Consider the following 16,936-nt stretch of genomic DNA (forward strand, 5'->3'; position numbering starts at 1 on the left):
CAGGTAGAAAGATGGATTCTGTCAAAGAAAACAGCTGAGAAATTGCTCCTCGCATTCCCTAAATTTCTCAAATGGTAATTCCTCCCCAATACTCATAAGTCGCAGAGCCGAACCCCTGCTCGCCCATTGTGGCAGGGATCAGCTCTGCTATGGAGTCTTTGTGCCAGCATATTGACTGGGTTTTAAGACCCTTATTGAGTTGTGTGCCCACTTATTTAAAAGACACTAACCATCTGTTGCAGTATCTATCTGACTTTGTCAGCCTGGATTTCATTTAACCTCCATAGATGTCGAGAGCCTGTACCCCCGCATCCCTCATGATGCGGGTTTACAGGCTATCAGTGATTTTCTTTCCCACACAGAGAATTCCCCTGCAGTAAATGAGTTTATCTGTGAGTCCCTATAGCTGATCCTCAATAATAATATTGAGTAGAGCATGTTCCAACAATTTGTAGAATACCTTAACATGAACATGCTCTTCACCTCCGTCTTTGAGAACCAGGAAATTGATTTCTTGGATGTTAAAATCCAAATTCAGCAAGATAAGTTGGTGACATCTGGCTTCAGTAAGGCTACAGCAAAGAACTCTAGCCTTCACTTCGACATGATTGGAGAGGGATACCATATAGTCAATTTTTACGACTTAAAACAATTAAGTGATACGCAGAATTATTACAGGCAAGCTGAGGAACTGAAGAAAGGACGTAGGAGAAAGATCCACTCTGTTAAAATCAAAGAAGAGTGTCTTGTAGTGTGAACAGAAACACTTTACTATTGCCAATAGTAACATGAACACAATCATGCAATTAGACGCAACTGGCTTATGCTCCCGAGGGACCCCTTATTAGAACAAGTGGCGAGCAGTCAGCCCCTCATCACGTTTAGGAAGAGCACCACATTGGGAGATAATGTCAAGAAAAATGAGAGACGTAATGCGGCTTCTGAGAAAAACAAGAGTCGCTGGCTGACTGTATTTTGCCCGTGTGAATTCATATATGTGGGTAAAACTATTAGGAGCCTGTTCATACGTGTGAGAGAGCATCTAAGGTCCATTTATACTGGCAAAGGTGCTCCCAGGCTTATTTCCCACATTAATGAGTGTCATGGGAATGTATTGAAATTTGCAGGCTTGGAAAAGATTGAATGTCCAAAAAATGGAGTTGATCGCCACAAAATACTGCTCCAGTGTGAGGCAAGATGGATCCTCAGACTGGAAGCCCTGGGGTCGACTGGTCTTAATTACCGCAATGACCTCAGTTAATTTTTATAATTGGTTTTACTTCGTTTTGCACCGTTGCTTGTATTTGTTTAGATACTCACATATTTAATACTCACCTGTAAGCGGCGGCGCAGATCGGCAGCCCAAGGAAGTGCGCTTGGGCGCAGGAAACAGTCTATCGCTGTGAGGCCGCTGCTCTGTTTCTACCCGCTGTACGTTTTATATGCTGTTTGTGAATAAGTATTCCTTCAAGCAAGTTTACCGGGTGAGTGCATCCTTCTACTACCTCTATTATATGCTTTCCATTCTAGCAATTGCTTTCCTGATTTAAGATGGTGCTATTGTACAGTTCTAATCCATTGCTCCTTCTTTAGACAGTGAGACAGTGGTTGCTTTTGTCAGAAAGGCAATGCTAGAGTTATGACAACGTAAAAAAAGAAGAATGTAAACTAATCAATTATTTTTTTTTTTTTTCTTATTGTAAAGTAAAGGAGGACCACACTTGCTGCCTTTTCCGATCACTGTACCATGAATGCATTTTTCTTTTTTACAGAGTGGTAAATAACTCCAATTATGGCTGGAGAGCTCTGAGGCTTCTGGCCCGTAGAAGCCCCCATTTCTTCCAGCCTACCAACCAACAGTTTAAGAGCTTACCTGAATATCTGGAGAACATGGTGATCAAGATAGCAAAAGAATTGCCTGTAAGTACAGCACATTCTGACAAGCTTACTAAGCAAAATGAGTGAAGATTTCTGGAACAAATGTGCGTTTTAGACACATTTTATGTTTTACTTCTTTAAATTGCTTGAAAAAGGGCAGTTGTAAATGGTGCCAAATTTTTCTCTGCCGCTCTTCGGGGGGGGGGGGGGGGGGGGGGACTCCTTACTGATGGGTATATGCTCTTTCCACTAGGAGGCACTGACACTAGGGAAAAAAGTCGGCTCCTCCCTGGCAGGATATACCTGCCCACATGCAGTGAGGTAATCAGTTTTAGCTAGTGTCAGCAGGAGGCTGATTAGTAAAGGCTGTTTAATTAGGTTCTTTACTCCCTTTTTGTTTCCTTTTTCAGGTGTGGGTTCAGGAGCATAGCACTACCTGTTCTCCCATATGCGGCTAAGGGGCATGCGTCATAAAAGTATGCACCTTTAACCCCTTCCTGCCAACGGCCAGTGTCTGGGGTTGTACCTAGAGTCCAGGTCGCCCTATCTTCCCTGCTCATCCTGTCTGTCTCAGCATGGTGTGTTGCATGTGACTTCCTCCCTCCCTCTTACAGTGGGACTCTGTCCTTTATTGGAAGATCATGTTGGGGCTCCTTCAGGTCCCTATTAGGTCCTGCGGAGGACAGCCGCCGGCATTTTGCAGCAGCTCCCTCCCCACGGCTCACCTCTGATCAGCCTTGCTGTTCTCTCTCGCCGGTTATGATTTTCTCCGCTCAACCGGCTGGAGTCCAGGGCCCTGGCGGCGCATGGCTGCCTCTCTTATTGACCTGCACCAGCGCGCTCCAGGACTATGGCGGTATAGCTCCGCCCTTCTTCTTCCCCCGATTTAACGCGTAAGCAAGGAGCTCAGAGCTCCTCCTCTTCCTCCTCCTCTCCGGCTCGCGCGCTGCTGGAGGTTCTAGCTCCGCCCTCCTTCCCCTATTGTCCCCTACTGGAGCAGCGGCTTGGCAGGCACTTATAGCACACTCTAGGGGCTTACTGTCTGCCACTTATTGTTTCTCCGGGCAGCACTTTGCAGGGTGCCCTGCACCCAATGTTCCCTTCCAAGTTGTTGTGGCATATTTTAATACATAATAAAAGAAATGTATTATTTTATGTTTTAATACATATTTCTTAGCTTCTCAGACCATTTGGTGGTGTTTGGCACCCTCTTGTGGCCAACACTTGTAATACAGTTTGATTTCTATTGCGGCCTTGACCAGCCTTATCCATTCTAATCTGGCATTGTTGCTCACTGTCATGGAGCATATGAAAACCGGCATGCCAGGTTGTTACTAGGGATTCAAGTCCCTTGGAACCCGGGGGTCATATTCCAGCAATATGTTCCCTTCTACCACTGAGTGCCATACAATGAGCAAGTTCTTTTGTGTTCCTTGCAGATGCTCAGGTTTCTTTTAAGATTCCCCTTCTGTCAGGTCTGCGAGCCATCCATCCTAGGAGTGTTTTTGGCAAGTCATACTATAGGATTCCCTTCTCTACAGGCTATCGCATCCGCGGCTAGTGCTACGGATCCACTCATCCAGCGCATGGTCCTCAGGGGAATATTCCTGCGTGGGCATGGATTAGACCTGATATTATTATGCCAAACAGTAGTTTCGGCTGTTACTCATTTCATGGCTGCCGCGTCCGCGGCTCACACTCTGTACCCCACTGCTGGTGCGAGGTGCCCGATGGAGTGACCCGTAGTATACTATGGACCCATACTAGTAAACCATACTGTTGTATGCATGTTTTTTTTCTGCCGCCTGTTACACATCACTCTGCCGATGTACCCGTGGCTGGAGTTCCGTTACCTCTCTACAGTGCGAGGTGCCCGATGGAATGACTGGTTGTCTGCTATGGACCCATACCAGTAAGCCAGACCTTGGTCTGCATGGTTTCCTCTGCTGCCTGTCACACATCACACGGCTGACGTATCTGCAGCTGGAGTTCCGGTACCTCACTACTGTGTGAGCCATCCGATGGAGTGTCCCGTTGTCTACTATGGACCCATACCAGTAAGCCAGACAGTGTCCTACATGGTTGCCTACACCACCTGTCATACATCAAACGGCTGATGTATCTGCGGGTGGAGTTCCGGTACCTCACTACTATGAGAGGTGCCAACGGGCTGAATCGTTGTCTACTATGGACCCATACCAGTAAGCCAGACAGTGGTCTGCATGGTTTCCTACATCACATGGCTGGTTTATCTGCGACTGGACTTCCGGTACCTCGCTACTTTGCGAGGTGCCCAACGGAATTGACTCGCTGTACATTATGGATGCATTCCAATAAGCCAGACAGCGGTCTACAGGGTTTACTACACTGCCTGTCACACATCTCACGGCTGATGTATCTGTGACTGGAGTTCCGGTACCTCACCGCTGTGCGACGTGCCCGACGGAATCACTCGCAGTCCACTATGGATCCATACCAGTAAGCCAGACAGTTGTCCTTCAGCTGCCTGTCACACATTGCACGGCTGATGTATTTGCGGCTGGAGTTCCGGTACCCCACTGCTGTGCGCGGTATACGTAGAACTGACCCAGCGTGTCCCACGGACCCTATACGGGATGTCAGGGATGCATTCCACGGCTCCTCTGCCTTCCTCTATCTCCCAGGGGGCGGGGTTTCTAGGCCTCCCCACTCTCCCACCTATGACAAAGGGGCACAGTTATCCCCTGTCTGACTGTTCCCTTTTCGCCAAACGCCTGGAGATGTTCTTGTTCAGCCAGACTGTTGTCTACAGGGTTTCCACTACCATTGGTCTCTTGGATGTCTGTGGTTTCTTTCGTGTCTGAAGTCTTGGTACCCCACTGCTATCGTGGGGTACCCATGTCTGTGTTCCTACATATGCTAAGACTGCTCTGTAGGTGTAGAGCCCACCTTTCTTTTTGTTCGGTGGGGTGAGCCTCAGGGCTTCCGGTGATTTTGTTTCTGCAGTTCTGCGGTGGTGGAGCACTTCTGTTCTGACATGGGGCCTGCTGGTGCGACAGTCAGTTCAGCCCCTTCCTATGCCTCCAGGTGTTTTTTCCGGGGTTTCTGTCCGGGGTGGCTCAGGCACCTATTCGTCACTGTCTGGAATGGCTATCAACACATCTTGTATTTTTGCCCAGCTCCAGTGTACAGGATTCCGATCCCTCTTGGGACACAAGGTGGCTCCTCCAGACAGCGATGGGTTGCCACTGGGGCCTGGGGGCTCCGTCCACCCCGTACTTGTCCCGTGGCTATGGGGCAGCATTTCCCTGCTCCTACTGCGCTTGCCAATCCCCTTTCCACAGGAGGTATGGGGATCAGGGTGTTTGGCATGGGTCTGTACTTGAGTTTTCATATTGACCACCCTTGTTTTCCCTGGAGGGACTCTTTTTTTTTTTTATTGTTTTTTCTGCCGCCAAGATGATGCACTCTTGCTGTTCCCACTATTTAGGTGGGCCCTTTTTGTTTTTTTGCTGAGAGCATTTAACAGTGCTTTTTACTGTCTAGGCTTGTGTGCTTACTGTCCACTATTGCAGCCTGGCTCTCTCTGTTTTTTGGTTATCTACTGCTGCTCATGCAACCTTGGCTCTCTCCTCTGTTGGGAGTGTTTGTACAATCTCCCTGAAAGGGTGTGTTCTTCCTTTCCATTTTTTTTGTCTGTGTCAGTTGTACTGCACTGGCACCAAAGTCTTCTGGAGTTATCCTTCCTGGACCCAGACCCTGAGTCCCAGCTGGGTTCTCATATTTGTTTCCCCCTCTGTTCCCGTTCTGGCGGGATGTTTAAGAGTGCTCTGGTCCGCTCGGACCTCTGGGGTCTATGACTGGTTGGACTCTATCCTAGGATGCTCTGGCGTGCCTTCTTTTCAGGCGGCTCTTCCGGTTCCTTGGGCCTTGGTGATGGTTCAGGTCTGGGGCATGTGTAGTGATCCGGCCAAGACTCCTTTGGGATCCCATTAGTCGGGGCGGTCTTTCTCTTCTGCACTCCTTCACTTCTTCATGTTTTTACATGGAAGTTTGTCGCCCAGAGATTTTTCGCAGACGTCTGTTTTCCTTACTCTTCAGGGGTTCGTCTTCCAGGTAACTCTACGTCTCCAGTTTATTTGTCGGTCTCACCAGTATCCGGGATGCCCCTTTTCAGGGTATTTGCTGCTCCTTTCTTCCTTCGGCGTCCATGTCCTCCCGAGTTGGAGGGCATTCAGGTCATCCGCATTATGTCAGTACGGCTATTGTCGCCCTCTGGGTGCTCATGATGGGCCCCTGGGACAGGGGTTTTTGGGTCTGCGGCTGTTCAGGTCTTTGTTCTCATCCACCAGACCTCTTCAGAGCAGAAGTCCATCTTTCTTTTTCCTGTGGTTTCTTGTCTCTGTATATGACCCGGGTGTCTTCGGTCTCTACAGAGGATGGCCCCTTCCTTTGGCGTCCTAGTCAATCTCCTTGGACGAGAGATCGTCTGGGAGCTCAATTTCTGGGCCTAGTGTGTCTCCGACCTGGGGGCTCGTCTGCAGACCTTGTGGACACGTGAGTTCAGTCTCGGGACTGATTCCTTTTCTCTGGTGGTTGTTTTTCCCACACTAGGGGACTGTTTTGGTACATCCCATCAGTAAGGTGATGGGATGTGAAGAGCGAACGAGAAAAGTTTTTTTTTTTTTTTTTTTTTTTTGTACTCTCCATAAAATCTCTTTCTCGTAGCCTTCATTGGGGGACACCGCACCCACCCATTTCTTCATCTTTTTTCCGGACAATTTTTTCCGGTTCTTGGGTTGTTTATCCGGGATTCCTTTCTATGGTCCTTCGGACGTATTTCTTTGTTGGCTTCTCCTACTGCTTTGTGACAAAACTGATTACCTCACTGCAGGTGGGCGGGTATATCCTGCCAGGGAAGAGCCGACTTTTTTTTTCCTAGTGTCAGCACCCTCTAGTGGCAAGAGCATATACCCATCAGTAAGGTGTAGCCAATGAAGGCTACGAGAGAGATTTTACGGGGAGTACTAAAAATCTACTTTATTACCTGCGTGTACCGTCAATTTGGCACCAAATGTTGGTGTAACATGACATATGGAAGAGAAGCCAAATCATCATGTCGATCACTTTGGCACAGTTTCTTCTTGTCTAGTTTTTTGTTAACAGTACTAACTCCTTACCACCACCATCTACCGATAGCTATGGACTGATTCTACTTTACAAGAGGTAAAGATTTTGTAATTTAGTTGTTTTTTTCATAGTAATAATAATATATAATTTCTTAGCCCCCTTCAGAGGAAATAAAGACTGGAGAGGATGAGGATGATGAAGATAATGAATCCCTGTTGAAGGAAAACAATGAAAGTAAGTATTCATAGGTCTAGTTATATTTATACTTTTAACGCCATCAATGTCCAAGTGATTATGATACTATCTGAAGATTGGGGGAACTTTCAAGCAAGTGTTGTGCTCCATATTTATTAAACAGCTGACATTTTTTTTTCTATAAGCTGCATAGGACCCCTAAGGAGTGGCTTGTTAGTAACATTTGGGCATAAGACAAATGTTATATTTTGAGCCCTGCACATCAATGAGGTTCTGAGAGAAATGTGGAGGTATGCCAGGTGGTGGCACTTGAGCAGCTTGGCTCCGCCTCCTTGTCACTGAAAAATATAATAAATAGGAGATTCAATAAGTTTGGCAACCAGCATCAACTCTAGGAATAGTACTTAGAATGTCTACCAGAAGCAAAGTAACCTATTTAGCCCTCTGTAGACTCTTGACTCCTGTAATCAGTACAGAGCAGTGTGCTGGGGCAGGGGGGTAGTGTGTGTCATGAAGGAGACTGCCAGACTAGCATATTGAGACTTTTATAGGCCATGCAATGCTTCATCATCTTCAACTTGTAGTATTATTACTCTCCAGAAATATATCCAGGCCCCTTTTGAACTTTTACTGAATTTACCATGGCCACCTCCTCTGAGTTCCATAGTCTCACTGCTCGTAAAGCAAAGAATCCCTGTCTGTGCTGGTGTACAGAGTTCTTTGCCATGTAAGTCTATGCCCGTTTTGATGGAGCCCATGATTTTATTTGGCTTGGCAGCAACTGTCTGACACTTGTTGCTACAGTTAAATTTACTGTCACTCCTTAGTCCTTTTCCATGTCATTAAGATAAAATAGATAAAAAATAAATAAATAAAAAGAAACCGAGGCAAAGAAGGGAGGTCAAACCTGGGTAGGTGCATGAATAGAGAACATACATAACCTTCAGCCATTTTGTTTGTTTTATTATTTTACAGAATGTCACAAAATCAAACCCTTTTATATGCTCTTCCAGGTCCAGAAGTCCAGCAGCAGAAGGTAGTCACTGGTGATCTCATCGAGTCTCTTGCTAACAAGCTTGGAGAGCAGTGGAAGACTTTGGCCCCTCACTTAGAGATGAAAGACTCAGACATTCACAGCATTGAATCTGACAGTGAGGATGTAAAGATGAGGGCTAAACTCCTGCTGGTCGCTTGGCAGGATCGAGAGGGTGCTCATGCAACTGTCGAAAATCTGAATGCCGCTTTAAGTCAGGCTCAGCTGAGTGACCTGGTGGAAAACCTGTGCAGTGACAGTGAAAACGGAACATAAACCTGTTGAATTTGTGTATTCAGGGAATACATACATCATTCCTTTTGGGTAGCACCATCTCGTATTACTGACGTGCAAAGTAAAGTTTTGTAATGTTTGGAACTTTGTAGGATATATATTTTTTTTTCTTTCATTTTTTTTTAATGAAGCTGCCATTCATGGAGGACATGTAATAAAATATTTTTTCCCATTTAGTTGTTGATCATTTTTTGTATCCTTTTACTATTTTTTTTTAGTCAAGTGTGACTACAGCTACAGCTTTTTGCCAAAACAATGCCCAAATTTCTAGTTTGTATCATTCGGGGACACAGAAGACTGTAGGTATAAGATGCTGCAGCTAGAAGGGACACTAAGCAACAAGTGTTGGCTCCCCACATACAGTATATACCCCTCCTGTAGACAGTGAGCTAATCAGTTTTAGCTTAGTGTCCATACGAGGCAATCCTCCTGCAGGTCTGCTACATTTTTTTTATTTGACTTTTTCTTTAATTTCCCTTTTAAGTTGCTGGTTGAGGTTTACCCCCTCACCTTATTCAAGGGGGGGGGGGGGTCATCAGCGTAAACTGGCACACGAGCCACAATGCCCCCTGAGGATGCTAGGAATAAGAAATCAAGCAGGATGCTGCCATGCTTTCTTATCACTGCAGGTCACCCACTCCCTTTTACTGCCACCGCAGTATAGAGTACCGATACCCCACTACCAGTGTGAAGTTGCCAAAGCGGTGACCCTGTGTGTGCCCAAAGATGTCTGACAGGTATTGTCCTAGCAGTCCATTTACCTCACGGACGCATTCTGTGCTGTCTTCACTGCAGACTGTCTCCAATCTCCATGCGGCCGAGTCTTTAACTCATGGGGAGTCCCCAGCTCAAGGGGCCTTTCTAGTCTGCATCTCTTGAGGGATGCCTGGTTTTACTTGCAGTGCCACTGCCTGTGCTTGGTTGGGCTGGCACATTTCTCTTCTGCTCTTTACACTTCAATGGTCAGGAGCTGTCCTGGGCACCCTCCTATGGCTGAAAGGAGGATCTACAGTAAGTTAAGAATGTGAACTACAACTTATTTTATCTCTGAGTACAGTAATTCTGTTTTGCAGTACAGTCACATCCCTGTACCTTTCTGTTGATTTTTATATTTTTTCTGTTTTCATCTCCAATCTGTGGTTTCATCGTTGCAATGCAACAAATCACCCACCAACCCCACTGCTGAGATGCACAGTGGCATCAAAATGCCTCTGCTTTCAAAGGTTTCAGTTAAACTGATCATGTGTGACCCACCTTTGTGTGTCGTAACCTAGTAAATAATGTTAACAAATGCATTTGGGGTATTTATTTGTCTATATCTTCTCACAAGTTTTATTTTTTTTCTTCCCCTCTTATCCAACCCCCCCCCCCCCCCCCTTGCCCCGATCATGGTCTCAAGTAGCCTTTAAAACTGCACCTTGCGCATATATTCAGGTCCATGGTCTCCTTCTATACCTGGAGCTATGGTTCCCTGAACATGCCTTTAGTGCCTTTTCCATGAGCAGCTGGCCATGGTCACTGCATTAGCTTGTTTGCAGCTTTGGGAAGTAAAGGCTGGTTTGGCCTCTAAAAATGTATCCCCTTGTTGGTCGTTAAACCCTTTCAAAAAGTCCCTTCTGTCTGTCTGACTGAATACTGTAGTAGATTTTCCGGTAGTGTGGGAGGCACAAACATTCTGGCCAAAAATGATCATTATAAGACAAAAACTTTCTGGTTTCCCCAAAGCAACTAATTACAGCTCCGTTTTCATTTCTCAGATTGCTGTGGTAAAAGGAAGATGAGCTGTGATTGGTTATGGGAAAACAAGGCATCTTTTGTTTCAGAAACATTGACAAATCTGGGCCTTAGGCAGAGAGATTTAAAGCCATAATATTTAGTCTTTCTCTTGCATTTCAAAGGAAAGCAAGAATAAGGTATGAGCAACAATAACAAGGAGACAGAGGCCCCAAGGAGATATTATATATGGGTATATATGGCTGCCATCAGAGCCACACACGCCAGTCAAACTATATTTCTTGGTCGCCTCATTGGGGAACACAGAGACCATAGGTATATGCTGCTGACCCTAAGCAAAAAAAAAAGTCTGCTCCTTCCAGCAGGATATACCCACCCACTGGCACAGAGCTAATCAGTTTTAGCTTAGTGTCAGAAGGAGGCAGACACAGGTCTGGAACTCTCCAGACCTGGTCTTTTCTCTTATTATATTCTAGCTAGGGATGTTAAGGTTTTTTCCCTTTTTGTTATTTTTCTAGGTTGGGCGACAGGAGCATGGAGCTACCTGATCGCCCACGTGCGATTAAGGGGCACGGTGCATAGAGTATTGGCTGCCAACGGCCAGCACCTGGCAGAGTACCCTGGGTCTCCCCCCTGCCCGCCTCACTATGGCAACTTGGCATGATACAGGATGGCCATAAGCTGGCTGAAGACTGGCTGTACTTCATTACCTCCTCACCACTCTACTCTACCCCCCCAAACCCCCCCCCCCCCCCCCCCCCCCCCGTTGTACCAGTATTTCGGCCAGGCCTAGCTGCGTTTCATTGCCTTTACACGCTGGACCATCTATGGGCGGCGAGTCTCTGGTCCCTGGCCGGGCAGTGCAGCAGTGGGGACGGGGTTGGGGAGACCCGGTTTGCAGCGTTCCTTCTCTTTTCCCGGCTGCCGGCACCCTGATCATGCAGCTGAGACCCCGTTAGGTCCCCGGCCTGCTCTCTGGGGAGGCATGGTGTCCAGCTCGCTGCTATTCCTGGCAGTCGGCGTCCCACAGGCGCTCCATAAATTTAGCCCTCGGCATCTTCCTTACTGTAGGCCATCTTCGGCAGAACCTGGGGGCATGTTTTCACCAGTGTGCACTTTGTTCCTGAGGGCTGCGCGGTCTGCATATTAATACACTGCTCAAAAAAAATAATGAAGATGAATTAACTAATCGTATGAAATACTTGTTGAAGTTGAATGTGCTGACAACAAAATCACACCAAAATTATCAATGGAAATCAAATTTCCATATCCAATGGAGGTATAGATGTGGAGTCACACTCAAAATCAAAGTGGAAAACCACACTACAGGCTGATCCAACTTTGATGTAATGTCCTTAAAACAAGTCAAAATGAGGCTCAGTAGTGTGTGTGGCCTCCACGTGCCCATATGACCGGTCTACAATGCCTGGGCATGCTTCTGATGAGGTGGTGGATGGTCTCCTGAGGGATGTCCTCCCAACTCCTGGACAGTCTGTGGTGCAACGTGGCATTGGTGGATGGAGAGAGACATGATGTCCCAGATGTGCTCAATCGGATTCAGGTCTGGGGAACGGGCGGGCTAGTCCATAGCATCAATGCCTTCCTCTTGCAGGAACTGCTGACACCCTACAGCCACATGAGGTCTAGCATTGTCTTGCATTAGGAGGAATCCAGGTCCGAACCAGCATATGGTCTCACAAGGGGTTTGAGGATCTCATCTCGGTACCTAATGGCAGTCAGGCTATCTCTGGCAAGCACATGGAGGGCCCCACACATGGTGTGCCCCCCCCCCCCCCCCCCAAAGAAATGCCACACCATTACTGACCCACCGCCAAACCGGTCATGCTCGAGAATGTTGCAGGCAGCAGAGCGATCTCCCCAGTGTCTCCAGACTGTCACGTCGGTCACATGTGCTCAGTGTGAACCTGCTTTCATCTGTGAATAGCACAGGGCACCAGTGGCGAATTTGCCAATCTTGGTGTTCTCTGGCAAATGTCCTGCACGGTGTTGGGCTGTAAGCATAACCCCCACCTGTAGACGTCAGGGCCTCATACCACCCTCATGGAGTCTGTTTCTGACCGTTTGAGTGGACACGTGCACATTTGTGGCCTGCTGGAGGTCATTTTCCAAAGGCTACCTGAGCCACTTGTGTGGGTTGTAGACTCAGTCTCATGCTACCACTAGAGTGAAAGCACCGCCAGCATTCAAAAGTGACCAAAACATCAGCCAGGAAGCATAGGAACTGAGAAGTGGTCTGTGGTCACCACCCACAGAACCACTCCTTTATTGGGGGTGTCTTGCTAATTGCCGATCATTTCCACCTTTTGTCTGTCCCACTTGCACAACAGCATGTGAAATTGATTGTCAATCAGTGTGATTGACTTGGAGTTACATTGTGTTGTTTAAATGTTCCCTTTATTTTTTTGAGCAGTGTATATTTAACCACTTAAGGACCAAGGACGTACCGGTACGGCGTGGCTCCGCCTTATAGCAGGTCAGGCCCGGCACCCCGAACATCTGTAGCACACGAGAAGGGGCCCATTACCTGCCTCCTGGTCTCCGATTGCCGAATGACTGCTCAGTGCCTGAGATCCAGGCATGAGCAGTCAAGCAGCAGAATCATTGATCTATGTTATCCTATGGGATAATAAAGATCAATGTAAAAGACCAGTGTGTGCAGTGTTATAGCCCCCTATGGAAGCTATAACATTGCTAAAAGTTAATAAAGATCATTTAACCCCTTCCCTAATAAGTTTGAATCACCCCCCTTTTCCCATAAAAAAAAAAAAAAAAAAAAGTTTAAAAATAAAAATGTGATATCGTCGCGTGCGGAAATGTCCAAATTATAAAAACAATATATATTGTTAATTAAACCGCACTTTCAATGGCATATGCGCAAAAAAATTCCAAAATCCAAAATTGTGTATTGTCACTTTTTATATCATGAAAAAAATAATAAAAAGCAATTAAAAAGTCTGATCAATACAAAAATGGTACCGTTAAAAACTTCAGATCACGGTGCAAAAAATGAGCCATCATACCGCCCTGTACACGGAAAATTTTTAAAAGTTATAGGGGTCAGAAGATGACAATTTTAAACGTATACATTTTCCTGCATGTAGTTTAGTTTTTTTCCAGAAGTACGACAAAATCAAACCTATATAAGTAGGGTATCATTTTAATCTTATGGACCTACAGAAGAAAGATAAGGTGTCATTTTTACCGAAAAATGTACGGCGTAGAAACAGAAGCCCCCAAAATTATAAAATGGCATTTTTTCTTCAATTTTGTCGCACAATGATTTTTTTTTTTTTCGTTTCGCCGTAGATTTTTGGATAAAATGACTGATGTCATTACAAAGTAGAATTGGTGGTGCAAAAAATAAGCAATCATATGGATTTTTAGGTGCAAATTTGAAAGGGTTATGATTTTTAAAAGGTAGGGAGGAAATAACTAAAGTGCAAAAATGGAAAAACGCTTGGTCCTTAAGGGGTTAAAAAAAATACCACCTTCATGGGCACTCTGTGCCCTCCAGTCACTGTGTTAAAGAGTACCTGTCATCAACAAAAACTTTTAATATGTTGCTCATAAGCATTAATGAAGAGATATTGTAATATACCTTCATTAAAAAATATTAATATTTATACCAGTTTTTTCATTTTATACTTTTGGCCACTAGGAGTCACTCTTCTATGCCTGGTCTGCAGGTAGCTTCCTATGCGTTTCATAGTAAGTGTACAGCTTTTAGGACTAATGCTGAAAGGATTCTGGTCCTTCCACCGGAAGTTCAGTACTCTCAGCTCACAGGCTGGGAGCGAGTCCTGAGCTGAGAGTACTGAACTTCCGGTGGAAAGACCAGAACCCTTTCAGCATTAGTCCTAAAAGCTGTACACTTACTATGAAAAGCATAGGAAGCTGCCTACAGACCAGGCATAGAAGAGTTGACCCCTAGTGGCCAAAAGTATAAAATGAAAAAACTGGTATAAAAATATTTTGTAATGAAGATATATTACGATATCTCTTCATTAATGATTATGAACAACATATTAAACGTTTTTGTTGATGACAGGTACTCTTTAAGAACTGTTTGCTCTCTTGTGTTAGGCCCCCTCTAGTGGCCACACATGGTTATTACAGTTGCATAGTTTTTCTATGGCCCTTCACCTGCTCCGTTCACTTCAGCGGTTTGAAGTATCCTTCTGTGGCCTGGGGTTGCCTGGCAACTCGCACCCCCTGCCTTGAGGGCAGATCACTTGTCGCCCTTTCAGCTAAGATCAGGTGTAGTATCTGTTTTTATCAGTTTAATATCTGATACGTCCAATCTGGGGACCACATATTAAATACATTTTTGAGAACGGGGCTTGGTTCCTTCACCCTATGCATTGACCTGATAATGGCAGTATCTTTGGGTACAGTGCACCTCCCACAAATCTTTACAATCTGTCAAAATATTAGGGCCTTGATCCGTATGTTTGCGGCACTTAACCTTTGCACTGTACCATTTTGTATGCATAAATGCGGTCTGCAGCCATGTGCTTCCTCGCACCTGTTTTCTGCGCGATGGTTTTAGGCCCTGGCCCATTTTCTGTAGTGACCTGGTTGGTCATTTTACTGGGGTATGGGATTTTGACAGAGGTCCAGACTTAGGGATAGTCATCAGCGTGGCTCGCCATGCTACCATTAACCCAGGAAACCTGGCAACACCCTACCTGTTTCCTTCACTACCAGTGCCAAGTCTGCTGCGCCTGAAGTTGCGTTCTCCCCTCTACCTGTGCGAGGTATCTGAATGGGGTGACATGGCGTGAGTGAGAGTCTCTGCAGCTTCCGTGGGCTAGTCCAGTGTAAAATGGTGAGTGTGTCATCTGCCACAGCTGCAGTTCCGGCACTCCACTGTGAGTGAGAGTAGACCGATGTACAATGGACCCTCTATGACTCCTAGGGAGTATGTAAAACCTGCCGCATCCGCGGCTGCAGTTCTGGGACCCCACTATATGTGTGAGTGGACGATGTAGAAAGCACCCTCTGCAATGCCCATGGACAGCACAATGTCAGTTTGCATTGGCAGTTCCGGTACTCTACTGCATGGGGGAGGGGGTGATCCTGCGTGTATTGAGCACTCTCTATAATGTCCGGGGGGAGCATGCGGTCTGCCACATTTGTGGCTGAGATTCTAGTCCCCCACTACCTGTCGGAGGTGTCCAATGACTGTCCCACCTTCTTTCAACAGGGACCACTTTCACACTGCCAATGTGTGATGTAACATGGGTGTACAGTGGTGTCTGCTATTGTTCTGGCCGGAAGGCCATACCATGATTGCCTCTTTCGCGGTGGCAGTTCTAGTACCCTGCTACTGGTATGAGGGGCTCTGTAGAGTGACCCTGCGTATTCACCAGGCTCTGGCCAGTCATGGCGACCGCTGGGCAGGTTTGAGGATTACCTGCACGGGTCACTACAGCCTTTTCTCTTCCACGAGGGGAGTTGTTCGCAGGGTAGTGGGGTGAAGGTGTATCCAGGTCAGGGCGTAGTGGATTCTGACTGGCTAGTCCAGGGTTCACATTCCCCATCCCAGAAGAGGCGTAATGGTGAGCTTAGTTACTCTTCTACTCCGGCTGGATCATCCATCACATTTTTATCCATGGAATGGGTGTTAGTGGTCTTGCTACCTCTTTCTATTGCCTACTATATGATGCCTGCTATTGATCATGTGGTCATTGTTCGCCCCCTGGCGGATTTTGTTGGTGGTCTATTTTTTCTCCTGTGGTTATTGCATTTCTTCTCTTCAAGGCAAAGTATTGACTGTCTTATATGATCCCTCCTATGGCGTGTCCAGCCATCTCGATGACCCCTTCTGTTACCAGCCTCGGGGTGTTTTGCAGGGCTGCCTACCATCCAGATTTTAGCCATTCCACTTCTCCTTCCTAGAAGTTTTGCAGGTCTTGTACTGTTCCCGTTTTAGTTCTTTCAGCCGTCGTCCTCCAGCCTCCTTGCATCAGATGGTTTCTTTTTTTTTTTTTTTTTTGATGGCAGAGCATTGGTAGGTCAGTAGTACATTTCTCTCCTGCCATGCGGGAGGCCTGGGTTCAACTCCCACCCTAGGCAGACACCACTCTCCTCCCACCTCTGGCAGAATGCTGCTGGATTTGGCGTAGTGGCTCTGCTGGGTTGTTTTCTGCTTCCCCCCCCAATTTTTCTGGGTGGGGTGTCTGCAATCCTGGCGTGGTTTCTAATCCAGTTACCCTGACCCTCATGTGGCACTTTTCTTCAGGGTAACTCTTGCTTAGACGACGTCCTGGCAGTCCTTGTGCAATTTCTGCTAGTTGTTCTCCCCCTTTTCCATTTTCAGGAGGGTGTTCTCAGTTAACTCTCTGCTCTTGCTCTCCAGCGGTCTCTTTACTTGGAGTGTCTCAAGACTTTCTCCTCCTGGCTCTTGTGTGGGCTGTTTTTGGCCCCCTGAGGTTCTACATCAGTCTCGATGTGGCATGTCCATCCTCTTTCGGGGTGAGTCAGTACAAAGTGATTTTTTTTTTTTTTTTTGTACTCACGGTAAAATCTTCTCTCAGAGCCTTCATTTGGGGACACAAGAACCATGGGTATATGCTGCTGACACTAGGCAAAAGGGAAAAAAAAAAGTTAGCAGCGCGCCCCCCCCCCAATGAAGGCTCTGAGTTTTCACGGCTAGTACAAAAAAAAATT

The 16,936-nt window shown here is 46.4% G+C and overlaps 1 protein-coding gene and 1 pseudogene across 1 annotated transcript in view; both read left to right on the top strand.

Annotated features, from left to right (window-relative positions):
- THOC1 (THO complex subunit 1) overlaps positions 1-8,679 on the top strand; it is a 79,733-nt gene extending 71,054 nt beyond the window's left edge. The window contains exons 19-21 of the mRNA XM_056521678.1: positions 1,773-1,920; positions 7,143-7,221; positions 8,196-8,679. Coding sequence (XP_056377653.1) covers positions 1,773-1,920; positions 7,143-7,221; positions 8,196-8,491 — 523 coding nt within the window. The 3' untranslated portion in view covers positions 8,492-8,679. The remainder of the gene's footprint in view (positions 1-1,772; positions 1,921-7,142; positions 7,222-8,195) is intronic.
- A 5,812-nt stretch (positions 8,680-14,491) lies between these two features.
- LOC130275212 (U2 spliceosomal RNA) lies at positions 14,492-14,668 on the top strand (annotated as a pseudogene).
- The last annotated feature ends 2,268 nt before the right edge of the window (positions 14,669-16,936 follow it).

The sequence above is a fragment of the Hyla sarda genome, chromosome 5, assembly GCF_029499605.1.
Source record: "Hyla sarda isolate aHylSar1 chromosome 5, aHylSar1.hap1, whole genome shotgun sequence".
NCBI lineage: Eukaryota > Metazoa > Chordata > Amphibia > Anura > Hylidae > Hyla > Hyla sarda.